The 20,338-nt window shown below is 36.1% G+C and overlaps 2 protein-coding genes and 1 pseudogene across 2 annotated transcripts; 1 reads left to right on the top strand and 2 right to left on the bottom strand.

Annotated features, from left to right (window-relative positions):
- The window catches only part of LOC106954606 (UDP-glucuronosyltransferase 2B17 pseudogene), a 23,514-nt pseudogene extending 11,250 nt beyond the window's left edge, over positions 1 to 12,264 (top strand).
- On the bottom strand, positions 7 to 822 carry LOC106954608 (P2Y purinoceptor 1-like; the record flags this gene model as incomplete). Its single annotated transcript, XM_015044261.1, has 1 exon — positions 7 to 822. A coding segment is annotated over exon 1 (552 nt), but the record flags the coding sequence as incomplete, so codon positions are not given.
- A 976-nt stretch (positions 12,265 to 13,240) lies between the features above and the next one.
- LOC106954607 (P2Y purinoceptor 1-like) lies at positions 13,241 to 14,691 on the bottom strand. The gene has a single exon (XM_015044260.1). The coding sequence runs from the start codon at positions 14,426 to 14,428 to the stop codon at positions 13,436 to 13,438; it is 993 nt and encodes a 330-aa protein (XP_014899746.1). The 5' UTR covers positions 14,429 to 14,691; the 3' UTR covers positions 13,241 to 13,435.
- Positions 14,692 to 20,338: the final 5,647 nt, after the last annotated feature.

Below are 20,338 nucleotides of genomic sequence, written 5' to 3'. Positions count from 1 at the left end.
AAATGACGTCCATATGATGGAGTAATTCAGGTAACTCTCCATATGTTCATTTGAGGTGCTGTCAAAACATTTTGATCCGTTTTGAAATGTTTTTTGGTAGAACATGTCTGGGAGACTTTGAGCTCCCACCAGAATCCAAACAACGACTGAGATGATCACAGAGTGAGTCGTAGTCAATCTCCCCATTGCTCTCATAGGATGGACGATGGACAGGTACCTGTACACACTTATACAGGTGAGGAATCCAATGCTGCAGTACAGATTCAGGTTGAAGCAAAATCTTGTTACCAAGCAGAATCCTTCTCCAAAGATCCATTTGTTTCTTTTAAGGTGGTACACGATCAGAAAGGGGAGAGTGAGCAGATACAAAATATCTGCTAGTCCAATATTTAGGACAAAGATCTTGATATTCCCCAGTTTCCTCCAGTTGCGCCGCAAAGTGTTCAATCCCCATCTATTACCATTCAGTCCAACAATAAAACCCAAGATGTGAAGAGCTGGCAGAATTGTATGTTCAAATAATTTCTTATCTTGTTGAGGACAACTGGTATTATTCATTTTGTCTTTCAGAAACAAATGATATCAGCCCTTCTCCTCTGAGGCTTTCCTTTTTGAAGCCCCGCCTAGTTGTAGGTCGATTTAGCTGTGCATGTCAAAAAAAAGAAAACCCTAACCCTAAAAGAAAAACTGCAACACCTTGTCCTATCACACTAAGTTATGGTGCATATTTGACAAGCAAATGATTCATTATAATAAAACCTGGAAATTACATCAGACATTTGTAGCAAAGCCCTTAAAAAAATGACAAGTAATTTTTAATTCATCATTTCAGATAAAAACAAAAGAACAGGTGCACTACAAAAACAAAATCTTATTTTTTGGTCTAGGTTCTACTGTAAATATCTTAGTACACTTGAAATAAGCTTGTTTTTAGTAAATAATTCCTTAATATTGATAAAATACGAGTTCTACTGGAAGATTAACATATGACATGGGATAAATGTCTTCTTATAAGTGAAATAATATTCCAATGGAACAAGTACTTTTACATCAACTGAGGAATTATTGACTAATTGCATACTAGTGACAAGATGGCCTTACTATGAATGTTGGCTCTGGTTCACCATCAGTTTCAATGACATTAAAGATTTTTTTTGTTCTTGGGTTGTTCCTGAGTTTCACTGAGTTCAATTAACTCCTCAATTGTTCTGAGTATTTTACACCATTATGTCCCCCGTTGGTCTGGTTTCACACAATAAATAAGGTCTGGGAATGAAGTGACTAGGCAGTTGGAAACAATGCAGTTTTTAGTTAGAAATGAAGTTATTCAAAAACAAAAATGATACAATAACATTATAAAATTAGGGCAAAAAGAAGCTCTCAAAAAAATTAAGGAGCTTCTTTTTGTTTTTGAAGAGATCCAATGCTATACTGGTTGAATACATTCAGTTCCAAAAATTTTCAGAGGAAAGGTTAGAAACGGTCTTGTTTCTGTCACTCTTCTGTAGAGATTACTTTCCAATTATGTGGTTTGTTTATGAAAATTGCAGCTTGGGTTCTTGTCAGGAGAGTTGCATGTAAAACTGAGCAATACTTTGTGTTTAAACCAAATTAAAACCAGTTTAAACCTCAAATTCATGAGATTTGTTTTTGACCTTTCTTCAAGTTGGATTGAGTCTTTGGTGCCATCTGGTGGTGGTGAAAATTATTACACTCACCTGGTGTTTACATGAACATATCTGTATTTTTTAGCAGTTATTAATTAAACAAACTGTCCTCAAACATATAATTATGTATATTATATGCATTTATAAGTATTTACCCAAGAAAATCAGATTCTGTCGTGAATGCAAAGCGGTTTCTACATTTGGCAAAATGGACAAGTAAAGAGAGGGATTCTACCACATCATAACCAACATGATGTTGGTTATGCTTGAGTTGTTGGATCAACAACTCAAGCATAAAGGCGGCTTCAATCAGAAAAAATTACTGTGATTACTTATTGGCAGCTGGTAAGATGTCATGAAACGTCAAGCAGGTAGCCAGCAGAAAAAAACCAGAAATTGATGCACAGTTGTTTACTACCTGTTTTTGCATATTAAAACTACTTTACCTGCCCAAGCTGGTGTTCTTCCCCGCCTGCAAACCGGTTAATAACATAATTGTACAGTTGATATTAATTCAAAGTGCTCTACAAACAAAATGTATGTATGTCTTCCCTCTCGCAGGTAATCCTACCATCACAATCACCGTTGGGGAGTTGCAGAACTGAGGCACAGATGCTGATGGGAAAACATACACCAAAAAACACAGAGAGGATGTAATTCTGGACTGGGTCAGTGGTTAAATATTCAGGAAATCAACATTCGTTAGGTGCAATCCAGCTCGGTAGGGCTCAGTGTTGTTGGAGGTTTGTGTCATTAGATAATTAAACTTCATTAAAAGAACAAGAGTTACACAAGGAAACTCAAATTTCTGCAAAGCAAATCTGGATTTCAGTGAAAACTCTTAATATCAGACATCAAACGCTTTGCTTCAGACTCAGATTTGACAATAAGGGAAATAAAACCTCAGACAGCAATAAATCATGTCTAATTATTCCTAATCTTTTATACTGTACGCTGGTGAGAGAGAGAGAGAGAGAGAGAGAGAGAGCGAGCAACATGTTGTAATAGTTGCCCAAGTAAAGACGGAACTGCTCATGAATTTAGATGAGCACATTTGGCTTTGTTTATATTAAAATTTTCTTCAACCACCACTAGAGGGCAGGTTACACTTTTATTTTAAAATAAATGGCCTTGCCAAGTTTTATATAAACGTGTGCGCGCGCGCACGTGTATGAGGTCGTAGAAAAGGCAAAGGGCAAAGAGAAGTTGACTGTTGTCTCACATTAAAACAATCAGCATGGATTTCCACTGAAAGGGAAGTCTACACAAATTAAGGGCCAGAAAATGATCCTTGTACGGCTTTTCATTGTAGAAATTATATGCAGACATTTGTATAGCGTCTAAAATAATTTAAAAAATGAATAATTTGTAACTCCATGAGGAAGTATATAGCTGGTAACCACACAACACCATTGTGTATTGTGTGTGTGTCAAGTAACATTGCACCTTGATATTTCAGTTTCCCAAGCTGCAGTTTTAAAAAAATATTTTAACTGCGTTCTACAAAAAAATAAAAAAATCAGCTAATTGATGGGTTAATTACTGGAGTCATGTTTCACAGAAAAATCCACAAACAGGTGAATCTGCAAATAGGGAAAGAGTCAATAGGTATGAGTTCACTGTAAATATAATTGCACAAAGTCTTTTCACATTTCATTGCAGAAAGTCCATCCAACACTAGTGGCTGGCTGGCATTTGTAAAGCAACCAATCCAGAAGTGCCATTATTTTCTTTGACATCGGCTGTACCCTCAAGAGTGCAAATAAGTGAGACTGTGGATGCCCACTGTGTGTGTTAATGCATATTAAGATGTATTTAATGTTTGAATTATTAAAGGGGACTGCATTTTTGTACTTTTCAACCTTTCACTTACAGCAAACAGAGCAGGTTGTGAAACACGTGTAGTTAATATAGAATCTAAACTATGAATGATTGAGCCCGATAGTTAAAGTACGATGCTTTTCTTAACATCCTCACTTGTAGTTACATTGACCTGATCTAAAATTTGTGAGGTTCCCATTCAGTAAAATAGGAAATGTTAACTTTAGGTTCTTTTTTCTTATGTAATAGTTCTTCACTAGGTGATGGGAAGGAATGTAAATGCCATCTTCAAGACAAGAAAATAGGATGCATGTTTTCCAGGAAAAGCCTTCATTTGATATAGCTTCCCAGAAACAGGCAGAGCTGTGGGGAAGATTGCTTGTGATATGTTAAAACAAGTTCTTAAAAAACTCTAAAATAAAAATGGATTTTGTTCTCATCCCCTATTTAATGTCTACCACAGCCAAAGTTCACAATGTACACACATTGCTGGGAGAAGCAGAGAGGTTGAATGTTACCTCACATTAATACAATCAGACTGCAAGGATTTTCTGAAAATGCAGCCTATACAGTGTGTAGGGGTGTTTATTTTGACAATGTGGCAAGTGCCTTGCAAAAGTCTTGCCTCACTTAACATTTTGTCACATGGTAACCACTAACTTCAATGTATATTTTTAGAGTCCCTGTGCTTTAAAATCAAAAGATGCTTACCAAACACAGACAACCAACATGCAGTGCCAACCTGCATGTTGCTGTTCAACTGCAACATGCAGGTTGGCACTGCATGTTGTCGCTGTTCTCATTACTGTTATCTCTCCTGTAGAGAGATAACAGTCAAGAGAGACTGTTATATCTCTACAGGAGATCTTGGAGATTTTTCTAAGTAATCTTAAAAAGATTACTTTTTAATCTTTCATTTAAATTTTCACTTACTTTTTAATCTATCTGCAAGCAGAGCAGGTTGGGAAATACATGTAGTTAATACAGAATCTAAACTATAAATGATTGAGCCCGTTAAGTTAAAGTATAGTGCTTCTCTTAACATCCTCACCAGAAGTTACATCGACCTGATCTAAAATCAAACTGTGTGGTTCCCATTCAATGAAATATTAGGAAATATTAATTTTAGGTTCTGTTGTCTTATGTAATAGTTCATCACTAGGTGATGGGAAGGAATGTAAGTGCCATCTTGAAGATAAGAAAGTAGAGTTTCTGTTTTCCAGGGAAAGCCATAATTTGATGTACCTTCCCAGAAGCAGGTAGAGCTGTGGGGAAGATTGCTTGTGACATGTTAAAACAAGCTTCCAATTAAAAACGGACTTTGCTCTCATTGCTTATATAACAGAAAATTGCACAATCATCCAGCAGGTCTGAGCAGCTTCTGGTGCTGAGCCATCAGCAGATACAATAAATCTATAAAGTCACTGCATGACCATAAGATTTTATTCTCATATTGTTATGACATTATTCTTGTATTATTTCAACCTTATTCTTGTACGAATTTATTTTTGTAGTATTCTTGTAACATTGTTATTTTATTTGCATATTAGTTTTTCTTCTCGTAACTTAACCTTATTCTCAAAATTCTCATTTTATTCTCATTACGACTATCTTCTCATTTTATTTTGTATTCTCGTCCAACTTTGTTTTCATAATTTTATTTATTTTTGGTAATATCGCCTAAATACTCCGGTCTAGAAGTTGAACTGAGTTTCATATTTTTGCATGTTTGCTGTAGAGTAGAGGTCAGCAATTAGGCAACTTTACCTGTTTGCAGTTCATGCAAAGCAAACAGCAACCTCTGCCACTGCCCACAAAACTTGGAAAAGCTTGAGGGAATGTTGTGGTCCATTTTGTCGGTGCTGTTAGCCCCGTTAGGAGATTTCAGATTCTCATAGTGTCACAGCTGCTGCTGAGCTGTGACCACTCACACCTGATCATCATCACCTTGATCCCCAGCTGCTGCTATATAAGGACGGATCTTCCCCCTGCACGGCGTTAGATTGCTGTGAAACCCTCAGCGGTAACACCGTCAGGACTACTGTAGTAACTTGAGCTAACTGCCCAGTAACTAACCTGTCTGTCTCTTCCTTCTGCCTAGTTGCCTCTCCTGTCCCCGATCCTGACCCCCACCACTGGTTTTGGACCTTCTGGCTTCGACCCCCTGTCTGTCTGACCCTGAGATCTGGAACCCGTTTTGATCTGGATTTGGACCTGCTGGCTCTGACCCCCTGTCTGTCTGACCCTGAGATCTGGAACCCGTTTTGATCTGGATTTGGTCCTGCTGGCTCTGACCCCCTGTCTGTCTGACCCTGAGATCTGGAATTGCCTGACCCTGATTTGGATTCCCTGGTTCTGACCCTGGCCTGTCTGACCAAGAAATCGTTTATTTCCTATTAAACACCAGTTTTTGTATTTACTGTTCAGTCCCTGCGTCCATCAGTTCCTGAACGTGTCACATAGTGCATGTGTGGGCTCTAACCGGCCGCTATTTATGCCTCCAACAGTCCAGAGGTCAGGACTTTGTGTTCCCACTAAGCACACAAGTAGTAGTTACACAATACAACTGGTCCCGGCAACAACTGGAGGCTTTAGATTTTTAGGGGCAATTACTTTTGAATGCAGGGCCAAATATCGATTTTTCTTACTAAATTAAATAACCTTTTAAATGCATTTTTTGTTTTTATTCAGGTTGTCTTGATATAATATTGAAGTTATTTTGATGATGTGAACTATTTAAGTGTGACAGAAAAGTAAAAACAGTAATAAAGTAATTCATATGCAAACAGAAATGAAAAATCAGGAACCTCTGACTTCATGGTAATGAAATACATCATGTATAGAGAAATTAAGCTGGATTTTTTTATATGTTTTGCTTTTTGAACATTAATGTTGACTTGTTTTATAACTGTATGATGTTTTTTATGTTTTTATAATGATGTGAAATCACAATAATTTCAAGTTCAAATTGAACTTGATTATTCACAGAATAGCTTCAACTTTGTCTTTAACACTAGAGAAGTCTGTTTCACTTTAGGTCAGTGAAGAAACACTCATCTGTTTACTTCCTACATTGGATTCTGAAAACACCATGCAACTTAACAGAGATGTAAAATACATAATACTGATTTGAATAAAGTAAAACTTATGCATTGTTCATGTTATATTAGGATATTCATTCATCAACTTGACCTGTTTGGTTTACTTAAACTCAACTGTAACAACAATTAATGTTTTAAAATATATTAACCAGTCTTGACTGTGATGTTTGAGGCTCAATTTTATATTAAAAGTACCTTTCGAAAATTGTAGGTAGTCAACTTTTCAATACAGCTACATTTATGTATGACATTTTTTAAAGGTCTGACTTAATATCCAAATTATGAATAAATTTTCATTAATTATAAGTGGAAAAATCCTCATAATTAATAAAAATAAAGGCTGTCAAACAACCATGTTTGTAACTAATCTGCATAATGGTTAGACTTAGTGATAAAGTTCCTGAATTAAAATGAATTTTCATAATATTCTGATTTATTGAACAGGTTTGTACATTAAGCTTGATTCTTAGACAAAAATATTTTCTTTTGACCCTGTGATTGTTGGATTTATTGATGCATTTGAGCAAGACTGCACAAAAATAGCAAAGCAAACATTAGGAGGGAACAGTTTTTTATTTGCAGTGTTTACAGAGGGTTTGGTGGGGGCTAGTTAAAATATGCTTACATGTAGAGCCAGCCTATGGGCAGGTTTATTTAGGAACATGAAGTTATATATTCACTTGCATTTCACCCAGCAGCTGACCATGACTGCTGCATGACAAGGGCAGACATTTCATTGCCAGTAGTTTGGATTAGAATTGAAAGAAACGGAAACTACCAAAGCTGAAGGTGAGATTCAGTTTTATCAACCTATCAGATTTCATCTTACTGCAGATAATACTGCATTTCATCATTTCAAAGATAAATGCTGCAACATTTACTAAGACACTGATTCATTTTTTTTACTTGTATGCTGTACTTTCCCCTCACAATTGTGCTCATTTCAGTTTTGAAGGAACGGAGGCCGCTGCCTACACCTTTATTGTCTTTTTGTTTCACTTTGCAAAACCAATCCAGAGTTTTCCCCAGACAACTTGCTAAGCCCGTTGGTTGGGGCGCCAAGGTGATTTACTGGCTGTCTACCGTGACTGCCAGTGAACAGATGTTAAAACATGTTAACAGGAAATGTAAAAATATTACTGGGTAATTATATGTTATGCGAAAACACTGCCAGTGAACTGCTATTTAAACCAACAACTAGTCTTAAAAACAACAAATCAAAAAATACAACTAAAATGAATATTAATTATTTGCATTTCAATCCAAATTAAGTCAGTGGCTCCATAAGGCCCCCAGGGGTTCAGGGGCCCCATAAATGCTAATATTTTAACAGAGACCACAGATACATAAATGTAACATTTATTTATTGAGATTGTTAATGCTGCTAAATTTGATTTAATGGTTTCAGCATACATAAATTTAAGTATTTTAAAATGTTTAACATTTAAATGTAAGATTTTAAGGAGCTAGTTTACTTTGTAAAAGTTCAAAGAACAATATTCATAGTGTTGAGAATGAGAATCTCAAGTAAAAGTTCAAAGAACAATATTCATAGTTAGATTGTTTTGTTACCATAGCAACAATTTGATGCTATGAGTTTAATCTTGGAGTTTAAGCTCTGTTTGTTCACAAATACAAATTTGTAAACTGCAATTACAACTTTAACGCTCAGAGCAACAGAGACGCTAGCAATCCGGATTAAATTTATGAATTTGTTTTTTTGAGGGGGGATTTTTAACTTTTCTCATAAAAAAACAAGCAACGCTTAGCCTCTTAACTTGGAGGGGGGGCTAGTGAAGTATGGCGGGCCGCTATGCATATAATACACAATAATACACCCTGCAATCATGCATGTAGTTATGCATGTTCTGCATTATCAAACTTGGAAGCAATCAAACTTTCCAACTTGAGAACATGTACAGTTGCATGATTTGTTTGTATCTGCATCTGTATTTGTGTCTGTTCATCTTTTTTTTTTCACGTTTCTCTCTGGCTTGTCTGTCTCGAGAACATATAGCTTGCACATGTAAGCTATATGTGCTAACAAGTGCACATATAACTAACCAGCAACCATCTTATTAGGTTGCTGGTTAGAGGATGTGGCTCAGGTAAAAAGTCACAACGAAGCCGAGAATAGTGGTAACAGAAATATGATCAAAAAAAGGAAAAACTCCAACGTAAACAACAAGCACTGTCGATTGTAGTCATTCATATTCAGTAGAGAGAGATGTTGATTTAATTGGAGGAGTTGACTGGACTGCTTGAAAATATATTACGATAAGATAAACATGTAAATCACTTTGAGTTGCCTTGTTGCTGAAAATATGTGACGCAAACAAAATTGTCTTGCCTTAAAGTAGCAAAGCAGCTAGAGACCATCAAACCACTACCACCACTTTTTAACTTCTAATTTTTTTTTTCCTGAAAAGTTGTTTTAATTGGACTTGCACCTTCACAACAGGTTTTACTTTTGTCTTCTCAATTTGTCTTCAATATTGTCAAGATGTTTTCTAGGAAAAGTGGGATTGATTTTTCTGTTAATTTTTGGGTTCCTGGATGAATAAACTTTAAGGGGTTTGAATTAAAACATATTTTCAAATACAAAAGATCAAGTATAAAACTAAATAACCTGGGAAAAAACAGAAATTGGATAGAAGTTTGTGAAAGGTAAATTTTACACCACTGTTTCTTTATTATTATTATTTTGTTATTATATAGAGAGATTTGCTTGATTTATTGACTCCAGTTGTGGCAATGGATGCTTTAGAAGTTCAAATGTTTCTAAAGTGGCACAAGTACTGGAAACAATTAACATACTTCTCTTAGGTCCAAACAAAAGTATCCAAAATCCAAATTTTTAGCTGTTATTGTAAAGATATATATGCAATGTATGTGTATACATGCATATTTAAATATAAATCAGTGTATGTGTACATGCATGCATGTATATGGACATTAGCTGCTGAGTCTATGGATAAAGTATGCTTTAGCCTATTCCTTTACTGGTAATTTATTGGTTTGCAAAATAGCATTTTATTTATTTATTTATTTATTTATTTAACATTGTAAATTTACCAAAATAAAGTTAATCTGAATCTGACATTCTGTGTCTGTTTCACAGAAATGAGTCCAGTTCTGGTGATCCTACTGTTGTCTGCATCGCTGCTGTCTACTGGTGACAGTGGAAAAGTGTTGGTTTTCCCAGTGGATGGGAGTCACTGGCTGAACATGAAAATCCTTCTGGAGGCGTTACATTCTCGGGGGCATGAAATAACGGTGTTCCGCTCCTCAACCAGCTGGTACATTTCTGAATTTTCCCCCCTTTACACGTCCATTACGATTGCCCAGGAGCAGCCAGAAAGTCTCGAGAGCCAAGAAGTCATGACTTCCTTCCTGCAGAGGTCTATGGAAATCCGTCAAAATAAAGGAACATTATGGGCTTTCTTTCAGTTTTACAGGAATCTGTTCAATTTGTTTGGAGGTGCAGGAAAGAAGGGTGCAGTAAAAATGGTCACCAGCATCTTTGAGAATGAGACTCTGATAAGGCAGCTAAATGAAACTGGATATGATCTTTTTCTGACGGACCCTGAGTCCCCAGGAGGAGTGCTGCTGGCACACTATCTCAAGCTTCCCTTGGTGTTGAATGTACGCTGGATTCCCGGTGGAGAGGGTCACTTTTCTCTCGCTCCTTCTCCACTGTCCTACATTCCTGCTGTGTTCTCCCATTTCTCTGACAAAATGCACTTTTTCCAAAGAATCCATAATATTATCTTTCACGGCATGTTGGTCTACATGCAATACTTTGTTTCTGGTCCAAAATACCGGGTTATATGTGATAAATATTTTAGAGATGACGTGAATACTTTGTCTCTAATACAGGCTGCAGATCTCTGGCTAATGCGGGTTGATTTTACCTTTGAGTTCCCTCGCCCCACTATGCCCAACGTCATCTACATTGGGGGCTTCCAAGGTAAACCATCCAAGCCTTTGTCATCGGATTTAGAGGAGTTTGTGCAGAGCTCTGGTGAACACGGAGTAATTGTGATGACTCTGGGCACTCTGCTGAGTGACCTTGGCCCTGAGGTGTCAGAAACTTTTGCATCAGCGTTTGCCAGCCTCCCCCAGAAAGTTTTGTGGAGACATATTGGTAAACAACCAGCTGCTTTAGGGAACAACACTATGCTGGTTAAATGGTTGCCTCAAAATGACATCCTTGGCCATCCTAAAACTAAGGTTTTCATCACACACGGAGGCACCAATGGCATCTACGAGGCCATCTACCATGGTGTACCAGTTCTAGGCATTCCACTCATCTTTGACCAGTACGACAACATCATCCGTCTGAAGGCAAGAGGTGTGGCTGAGATAGTCGACGTGACAAAAATGACTGTTGACTCTCTGAAAAGTGCTCTGAAGTCCATTTTAGATCCAGAAAAGCCCTACAAGCAGAACATGGTCAAACTATCACAGGTTCATCATGACAAACCAATGAAACCCCTTGACAGTGCTGTATTCTGGATCGAGTATGTCATGAGGCATCGGGGTGCGCCACACTTGCGCTCCGAATTTTATAAGCTGCCATGGTATGCCTACTACTGCCTAGATGTGATGGCATTCTGTTTAGCAATTATGTTACTTATCATTTTGTTGATCTTGGTTTCCTGTAGAGCCTGCTTTAACAGTTTGATAAGAAACAGGAAGTCTAAGCTTGAATAGAGGTAGTTCTTGTAAGTCAGCAAGAGCAAAAATGTACAGGGTATTACCATATACATTTTCTTGAGAATACTATCATGAGCCACACAATATGTCCTCTAAACAATAATATGGTGAAAAAAGTTTTAACCTCAATAAACACCACAGTATATACCTGATGAAACCATTTTTGATACTCCAGTAAAAAACATTTTGGAACAACTATTACTACTATTTACTACTTATCAGAAGATTAGTAGTTTCGATGTTAACTTTTTGGGCAACAAGGCAACTCTTTTGGTGAGATGGAAACAATGAATCGGATACAAAACCCATTACCCAGAGTCTTTGTCTGCTATTAAACAAAAGCAGAAAAACATTAGCAAAGGCAGCACCAACACTACTGCATATCACATTTTTATTCAGCAGTTTATAAGATTATTTTCTAATTGTTTTTGTATTGTTATTATTTTGTAGCAAGATACTGAAAAATGAAAACGGATTGTTTAGCTTTATTGCTATTTTAATGTGTCTGTCAATATGGTGGCACTTGGAAATCTTAGAACTTTGTTGTCGTTATGAAAAGTTTAATTATTTACAAATGTCTCAAACTGTAAATAGCGATAGTGACTGACTAGTGCTGCCAAAACAATCAAAGACTGTACTAGTTTTTGCTCATTTGCAAAATGCATTTTTATGGATTCTTTGAGGAGAGCATACAGGAGTGGAAAGTAATATGCAACAAAACCTCCAAATTCACTTAGTTTCCATATCAGCAATGAGTAATATTTAATTATTGTAAGATGTAAATTCTCAAAGTTTAAAATGAAATAAGTTCACATGGGAATCCTTAATATGTCTCTGAAAAAGCTGCTAAAGAGTTTTCTGTAGTGCTGCCACATGGCTAAACTAAGTACATGTACAACTGCACATATCAATGCATGTCATTATTTGATGTTTTCATTAAAGCATATAAATATTTATGTATATGTTTGAGTTGATTACTTTGCAAGGCAGTTTTTCAATCTCAACTCAATGTGTGAACAGAATGAATACTTTCAAAGGTTTCTGAGTCCTGCCTAAATCTATTGCTGCTATGCATGAGGCTAGTGCAGAAAACTGTTGCAGGTTTATAATCACACAACAATTCTTGAAAGGTACATCAGAAAAGCAGAAATTGGTAACAGGAAAAAATGTGTTTTGCATTGTCAGATGGAAAAAGCTACTGCGTCTTGACACCACACCAAACATTGTTTAAAAAAAGTGTCTTCCTGTTTTAGAAACACTTATAGTGCCTAGAAGAAAAACAACAAATTCTAATTCTGCACTGCTATAATTTCCAGTCAGGGTGTGCATGACTACTTTATCTGTTGGAAGAAGAAGAAGGCAGAGTTTCAGCTCACATTCAGGATTTGACACAGTGACACTGACAGCGGTTCATGTGCTATATTCAAGTTAATTTCCTAAATAACATGTAAATGAGATCAAAACTGTTCAAAATGTAAAGCTGTAATTAGCTTTAAAAGTATAACCGTTATTTTTGCTTTCAGACATGAATATGAATGTTGGTGCTGTTTCCTTAAAATTGTTAGTAACACTTGGTTTGCCATCTAAAGAAAAATGTCGTTTCTAATGAACTGGCAAAAAGGTTCTGGTACCTGCAACATTTCTACAGAAATGCTGCTTCATGTACGACAACTGAAACCGTTTTGTAAGCACTGCAATTCTGCGGTGAATAATCAAGATCTTTGATAAAAGATGAATCACATAAAACATAAAATAATTAAGATGTTCATGTTTGGGAGGGGTGTTTGTAAATATTGAAACTGTATGTGTGACAAATATATTTTCAGATCAGTATACCACTTAATTTTATAAAATATATTCCCTCTAGTCCAGATTCTAACACACCAATATAAGCATAAGTCAAAAGTGGACTAACTAACGTTGTACAAGGTCTTATTATTCTAAAATAATAGGATTCTCATTATTCTATTGCTATTCTAGTAAAACATCGAAACCGATCTGACTTCATTTTAAATTTATTAAATGTTTTTGCATCTGACAACATAAGAAAAAAGAAAACAAAACATAAAAAACAATACAAAAATATAAAAAGGTACCAATTATTATATTGAATCAAAAAGAAAAATGTCACACTTCATCTGGTTCACTCTGTGGTACCGGCGCAGAGCAGGAATTTGACTTAAACAATCGGCTGAACATCTGTTGACCTCCCTGCAGCTGCTGCCTGAGGTGAGCACCCATGTCTTCATAAACGTGGAGGTAAACCAGCGGGTTAAGAGCGCTGTTCAGACTTACAAGACCACGACTTGCCTGACGAGCAATGAAGACTCCTGAATCCCATTTGGGACATGTCTCCTGATGTATCAGGACTCTGGAATACATGCTGAGGTTCTTGAAGACATGGTAGGGTGCATAACAAAGCAAGAAGAGAAGAATCAGAATGACCAACAGCTTCAAGCTTCGTTGTTTCAGGTCCTGGTCAATCGTTTTTGAGCGGCAGACAACCAGAGTCACATGTCCGTAGCTCCAAATGGTGATAAGGAATGGGATGCAAAATCCAAATGACGTCCATATGATGGAGTAATTCAGGTAACTCTCCATATGTTCATTTGAGGTGCTGTCAAAACATTTTGATCCGTTTTGAAATGTTTTTGGGTAGAACATGTCTGGGAGACTTTGAGCTCCCACCAGAATCCAAACAACGACTGAGATGATCACAGAGTGAGTCGTAGTCAATCTCCCCATTGATCTCATAGGATGGACGATGGACAGGTACCTGTACACACTTATACAGGTGAGGAATCCAATGCTGCAGTACAGATTCAGGTTGAAGCAAAATCTTGTTACCAAGCAGAATCCTTCTCCAAAGATCCATTTGTTTCCTTTAAGGTGGTACACGATCAGAAAGGGGAGAGTGAGCAGATACAAAATATCTGCTAGCCCAAGATTTAGGACAAAGATGTTGATATTCCCCAGTTTCCTCCAGTTGCGCCGCAAAGAGTTCAATCCCCATCCATTAGCAATCAGTCCAACAATAAACACCAAGATGTGAAGAGTTGGCAGAATTATATGTTCAAATAATTTCTTCTTATCTGGTTGAGGACAACTGGTATTATTCATTTTGTCTTTCAGAAACAAATGATATCAGCCCTTCTCCTCTGAGGCTCTGCTCACAGATGAATATAAACTGAAAGAAAACACTCCTAAATAACTTCCTTTTTGAAGCCCCGCCTAGTTGTAGGCGGATATAGCTGTGCATGTAAAAAAAAAAGAAAAAGAAAAAAAACTACAACACCCTGTCCAAACCTGTCTAGAGAGTCTTATCACACTAAGTTATGGTGCAGATTTTACTTCTTTGGAAGTGAAAGAGAAATTAAGAAGTGCAAATGATTCATTATAATAAAACCTGGAAATGACATATGACCTTTGTAGCAAAGCCCTTAAAAATGACAAGTAATTTTTAATTCATCATTTCAGATAAAACAAAAGAACAGGTGCACTGCAAAAACAAAATCTTATTTTTTGGTCTAGGTTCTACTGTAAATATCTTAGTACACTTGAAATAAGCTTGTTTTTAGTAAATAATTCCTTAATATTGATAAAATACGAGTTCTACTGGAATATTAACATATGACATGGGATAAATGTCTTCTTATAAATGAAATAATATGCCAATGGAACAAGTACTTTTACATCAACTGAGGAATTATTGACTAATTGCATACTAGTGACAAGATGGCCTTACTATGAATGTTGGCTCTGGTCCTCCATCAGTTTCAATTACATTAAAGATTTTTTTGTTCTTGGGTTGTTCCTGAGTTTCACTGAGTTCAATTATCTCCTCAATTGTTCTGAGTAATTTACACCATTATGTCCCCCGTTGGTCCGGTTTCACACAATAAATAAGGTCTGGTAATGAAGAGAGAAGGCAGTTGGAAACAATGCAGTTTTTAGTTAGAAATGAAGTTATTCAAAAACAAAAATGATACAGTAACTTTATAAAATTAGGGCAAAAATAAGCTCTCAACCAAAAAAAAACAGTAAGGAGCTTCTTTTTTGTTTTTGAAGAGATCCAATGCTATACTGGTTGAATACTTTCAGTTCCAAAAAATTTCAGAGTAAAGATTAGAAATAGCTTGGGGCCTTGTCAGTGGGGTTGCCATGTAAAACTGAGTAATACTTTGTGTTTAAACCAAATTATTTATATGTATTATATGTATTAGTATTGTCATGTATTAGAATTGTATGTTCATATAATTTCGTATTGGGTCGAGAGTAGTTGGATGTATTCATTTTGTCTTTCAGAAACAAGTCCTTTCAGCCCTTCACCGGGAACCGGGAAAACACGCCCTAAATAACTTTCTTTTGATGCCCTGCCTACCCGCAGGCAGATTTGGTTGTGCATGTAACTGCAATATCCTGTCCAGATCTGGCTAGTGTAGGCTTGTTGTTATTACAGTTGTTGAGCAGACTTTATTCGTTTGAAAGTGAAAGAAATACAAAAATAAATAAATAAATAGAAATGATTAAAAATGGAGAACAATGCAGAGCAACTGTTGAGTAAATCATGTATACCACAATAATGCATTCTTTTGTTTTGGTTCAATAGTAACAGCCGTGTGGATGGGTGCGCGTGCAGGATACATAATACATATATGCTGCAGCAACAAAACCAATAGAGCTGCAGAATTTTCAGCAATAAAAACATCTGAATGGAGAAAAAAGAAAGCAGCAGCAGCAAAAGGTTGCAAGGTTTCCATGCAAAAATCTCCAGTTAAATGGGGAAAAAAATCTCACTTCATTGTGTAAAAATACACATTAGGTATAGTAAAAATAAAAAAACTATTGTTGTAATATAAATTTTTTCCAATTGTGTGAACACGCAGGCTAATGCCAGTCTTTCATCAGCAATCATTATAGCTGCATAAAATAGTTTTTTGTTTTTCCGAGTAACAGCTGAATATGTAATCATGTTTCTAATTAGTCAAATCGCAGACTGTTAAATTGAACATTTGTACATTTTAATGTATATTTTCTGCCATTTTGGAAATATGGCAATGTTCACAGGTGCAAGCTGGGTCTGTTGCAAAAAATAAGAAAAAAAATCAGCTTTCAAAAGTATTGAAATAATTTTTGTTTCAATCTACTAAACATGTGTCATTCCATTGAATTTTGTTCTGCATTCGACAAGTCATAAAACAAATTTGAACTGTAATATAAATCCAGCGATGACTTTGGAAAGCAAAAATACCTTTAAAGTACATTTAAAATATTTTTATTGTTATATTTGTACTTTTTAGCAGCACAAATGCCTAAGCAGCGACCAGTCGAGCCATTTTGGATCTCAAAGTTACGTCACGGTGCGTACTGTCTCGATTCTCACATTTTTGCACACCTGCGCACTCAAACCTTTATGTGCATTTCAACCGAGTCCACACTTCATCGAGAGGCGTAGGGTGCAGCCTGAGTATTGGGACCGGGCCGTGGAAGCACACACACACATGCCTGCACACGCATGCACGTGTATACACACATAAATTAAGGAAATGACATCAGGACCTTAGACAGAAGGCGGAGGTTTTTCCCCTAAGGAAACCTGGCGCTGGATCAGCGATGTATTGATTTCAACTCGCTGACTCTTCTTGAACCTCATACGTTACATCTCCAACCAAGCTGGAGAAAGGATAATCTCCAACATGCTATAAAATTACACAGTCACAGATTACCAGCAATAATTTGGGTAATTTAGCCTGTTGATAGAGAAAACAATGGAGGTTCATTTTTCAGTCATATTATCACAATGTTATTCATCCATTGGTAAATACCACAGTTTCAAACAAAATATTTATTTAGCAAGCTAAGTATTTAGCTTACGAACTAGATATTAAATTCTGATTTAGGTAGCTGAATATTACGTTTACGGGTAATGTACGCAGAACTAAATATTAAGCTACTATGCCAATTTTCTTGGATATAAGGAAAGCGAACTATTGTGTTTCAGCTTTTGTCAAAGAACAACACACATTATATTAAAGGTTTCAACTAGTTAAAAAGAATATAAGAGAAGGGTTTTAATGTATTGGTCTTTAAAGTCACTCTGTCCATCATGGTCATCTTAGAAAGATGTAAACATTCAAATATAAATAAAAATAGTTATTTTAAGAACCACAATAAAGCCTAACTTTGTTACAAATTAAAATGGCAACAATTGACTTTTCTCCTTAAATATTCAAGGTAAGAACTAAAATATAAGTCAATGTTTTTACAGCCAAAATATTTGCTGGTAATGGTGCATATTGTAGATCTACAGTCAGAGCAATGACATCAATAAATACCTGTCAAAATATTGCCACTAATGTATGCCATCCACTTCAGTGGACAGGTGATCAGTTGTAATTTCTCCAAATTCAAAGTTGTTATTTGGAAAATACATCGGTAGTATTAGTCTTTAGGGGTTGCTTGATGTCACAATATTTTTTTTACCTGCAAGAGTTTTCTACACTAGAAGGAGGGACTGGATATTCCTGAGATGGTCGGCATCCTTTTTCATCTGTCTGCCATATTGGATTTAACTAAATTTTCTTTCACTTGCAGTGGATGGCCAGTAGATGCCAGTGTATTGCATGATGCACTTGTGTTCACTTTAGTGGTCTGTGTGCATTTACAAAATAAAAACTCACATATTCACAAGAAAACGGCTTTTGGCTGTCCACTGTCCGCTATGCATGAAATGGGTTATTTATATAATCTGTGGTCTGAGATCCTAACAGGCCAAATATATTTACTCAGTGATTAAATATATTTGGAGAAGTTTGTGAAGTCAAGATCCTACCTGTGAGACACAGTTAACTTAGTTCCTGTAAGTTTTTGTCAGACAAAATGTGTAAATTAAGGACATATTTGAAATATTTTTAAAACAAAATGTTTAAGTGATTTAATGTGACACATTGTAATGAATCCTTCAGCAAGGCTGCAGACAGCAAAACAAAAGGTTTGCATACATCCAATGAGTCTCATTCATGCAGCAGCCCACTGCAGGCCAAGGACTAGCACAACATGGTCAAGATTATTTTAATATAAAATTAAATGCATAAAACTGTTACTATCTGATTCAATGGGCATATTAATAATTGTTTAATTGCTAACGTCCTCCTTCTTAACTCTTAACATTACTGGTAAAATGTCACTCACAACTGACTAATGTTTAAAAAGTTACCATTCCATCCATGCAAATGTCCATGCCAATGTCTCCTACTAAAGAGAGTGTACTTACAATGTGCTGTTTTTATCAAAAATAATTACAGCTTACAGCATTTCTTCATTTTTCTGAGTATTAATTGAGTTTTTTATGCGTATTACTGGCACTTTAATGCAATTAGAGACCCTCTAAATAAAACAAACACATCCACAGGGATTTTCTAAAATTGTAAATATGCATTAAAAGCCCCAAGAATTTATAATTTCTTCTTATTTTGGTCACAAGTAAAGGGAATGAACATGGGTCTGCAGCCATCAAGACAGGTGTTAAACTAAAACATCAGAAATCAAAAGTGCAGCAGACTAAACAGAACACAGTGCAAGATACACAGATGTACTGAAAAGAAAACCTCCGACATCTTGCGAAGAGAGCTGATCTGTGCTAGCTGTGAGCTATAAATAATTTTATTAGCCTAACTGTGAAGTTAGGATAATGTATTCTTGTTGGCTGCTTTCAGGCAACATGTGCAGTACAGTGAGTGCTGATGTAGATGTTGGACAAGTGTTGCCAGGAGTCCTGCGGCTAAACTGAAATATGAACAAACTGGTTGGGGGAGAAGATGAAAAAAAAAGCTGCAATAACCTGTTAGCATGACTTTGCACACACAACACCTTGTTCAACCACCTTTTCATCTAGTTTCAGNCCTCCAGTTGCGCTGCAAAGAGTTCAATCCCCATCCATTAGCAATCAGTCCAACAATAAACACCAAGATGTGAAGAGTTGGCAGAATTGTATGTTCAAATAATTTCTTCTTATCTGGTTGAGGACAACTGGTATTATTCATTTTGTCTTTCAGAAACAAATGATATCAGCCCTTCTCCTCTGAGGCTCTGCTCACAGATGAAAATAAACTTAAAACACGCCCTAAATAACTTCCTTTTTGAAGCCCCGCCTAGTTGTAGGCAGATTTAGCTGTGCATGTCAAAAAAAAAAAAGAAAAACTGCAACACCCTGTCCAAACCCGTCTAGAGAGTCTTATCACACTAAGTTATGGTGCATATTTGACAAGCAAATGATTAATTATAATAAAACCCGGACATGACATGTGATCTTTGTAGCAAAGCCCTTAAAAAATGACAAGTAATTTTTAATTCATCATTTCAGATAAAACAAAAGAACAGGTGCACTACAAAAACAAAATTTTACTTTGTTTTTGTAGTTCACTGAGTTCAATTAACTCCTCAATTGTCCTGAGTATTTTACACCATTATGTCCCCCGTTGGTCTGGTTTCACACAATAAATAAGGTCTGGGAATGAAGAGAGAAGGCAGTTGGAAACAATGCAGTTTTTAGTTAGAAATTAAGTTATTCAAAAAAAATGATACAGTAACATTATAAAATTAGGGCAAAAAGAAGCTCTCAAAAAAATTAAGGAGCTTCTTTTTGTTTTTGAAGAGATCCAATGCTATACTGGTTGAATACATTCAGTTCCAAAAATTTTCAGAGGAAAGGTTAGAAACGGTCTTGTTTCTGTCACTCTTCTGTAGAGATTACTTTCCAATTATGTGGTTTGTTTATGAAAATTGCAGCTTGGGTTCTTGTCAGGAGAGTTGCATGTAAAACTGAGCAATACTTTGTGTTTAAACCAAATTAAAACCAGTTTAAACCTCAAATTCATGAGATTTGTTTTTGACCTTTCTTCAAGTTGGATTGAGTCTTTGGTGCCATCTGGTGGTGGTGAAATTTATTACACTCACCTGGTGTTTACATGAACATATCTGTATTTTTTAGCAGTTATTAATTAAACAAACTGTCCTCAAACATATAATTAT

The sequence above is a fragment of the Poecilia latipinna genome, unplaced genomic scaffold, assembly GCF_001443285.1.
Source record: "Poecilia latipinna isolate Pla-1442-1.1 unplaced genomic scaffold, P_latipinna-1.0 Scaffold666, whole genome shotgun sequence".
In the NCBI taxonomy this organism is placed as follows: domain Eukaryota; kingdom Metazoa; phylum Chordata; class Actinopteri; order Cyprinodontiformes; family Poeciliidae; genus Poecilia; species Poecilia latipinna.
The sequence above is the reverse complement of the archived record's forward strand: the minus strand, read 5'-3'. Positions and strand labels throughout refer to the sequence as shown.

What these genes read in the sequence shown, in the direction of transcription:
- LOC106954607 (XM_015044260.1), bottom strand. Translation starts at nt 14,428, where the DNA reads ATGAATAATACCAGTTGTCCTCAACCAGATAAGAAGAAATTATTTGAA.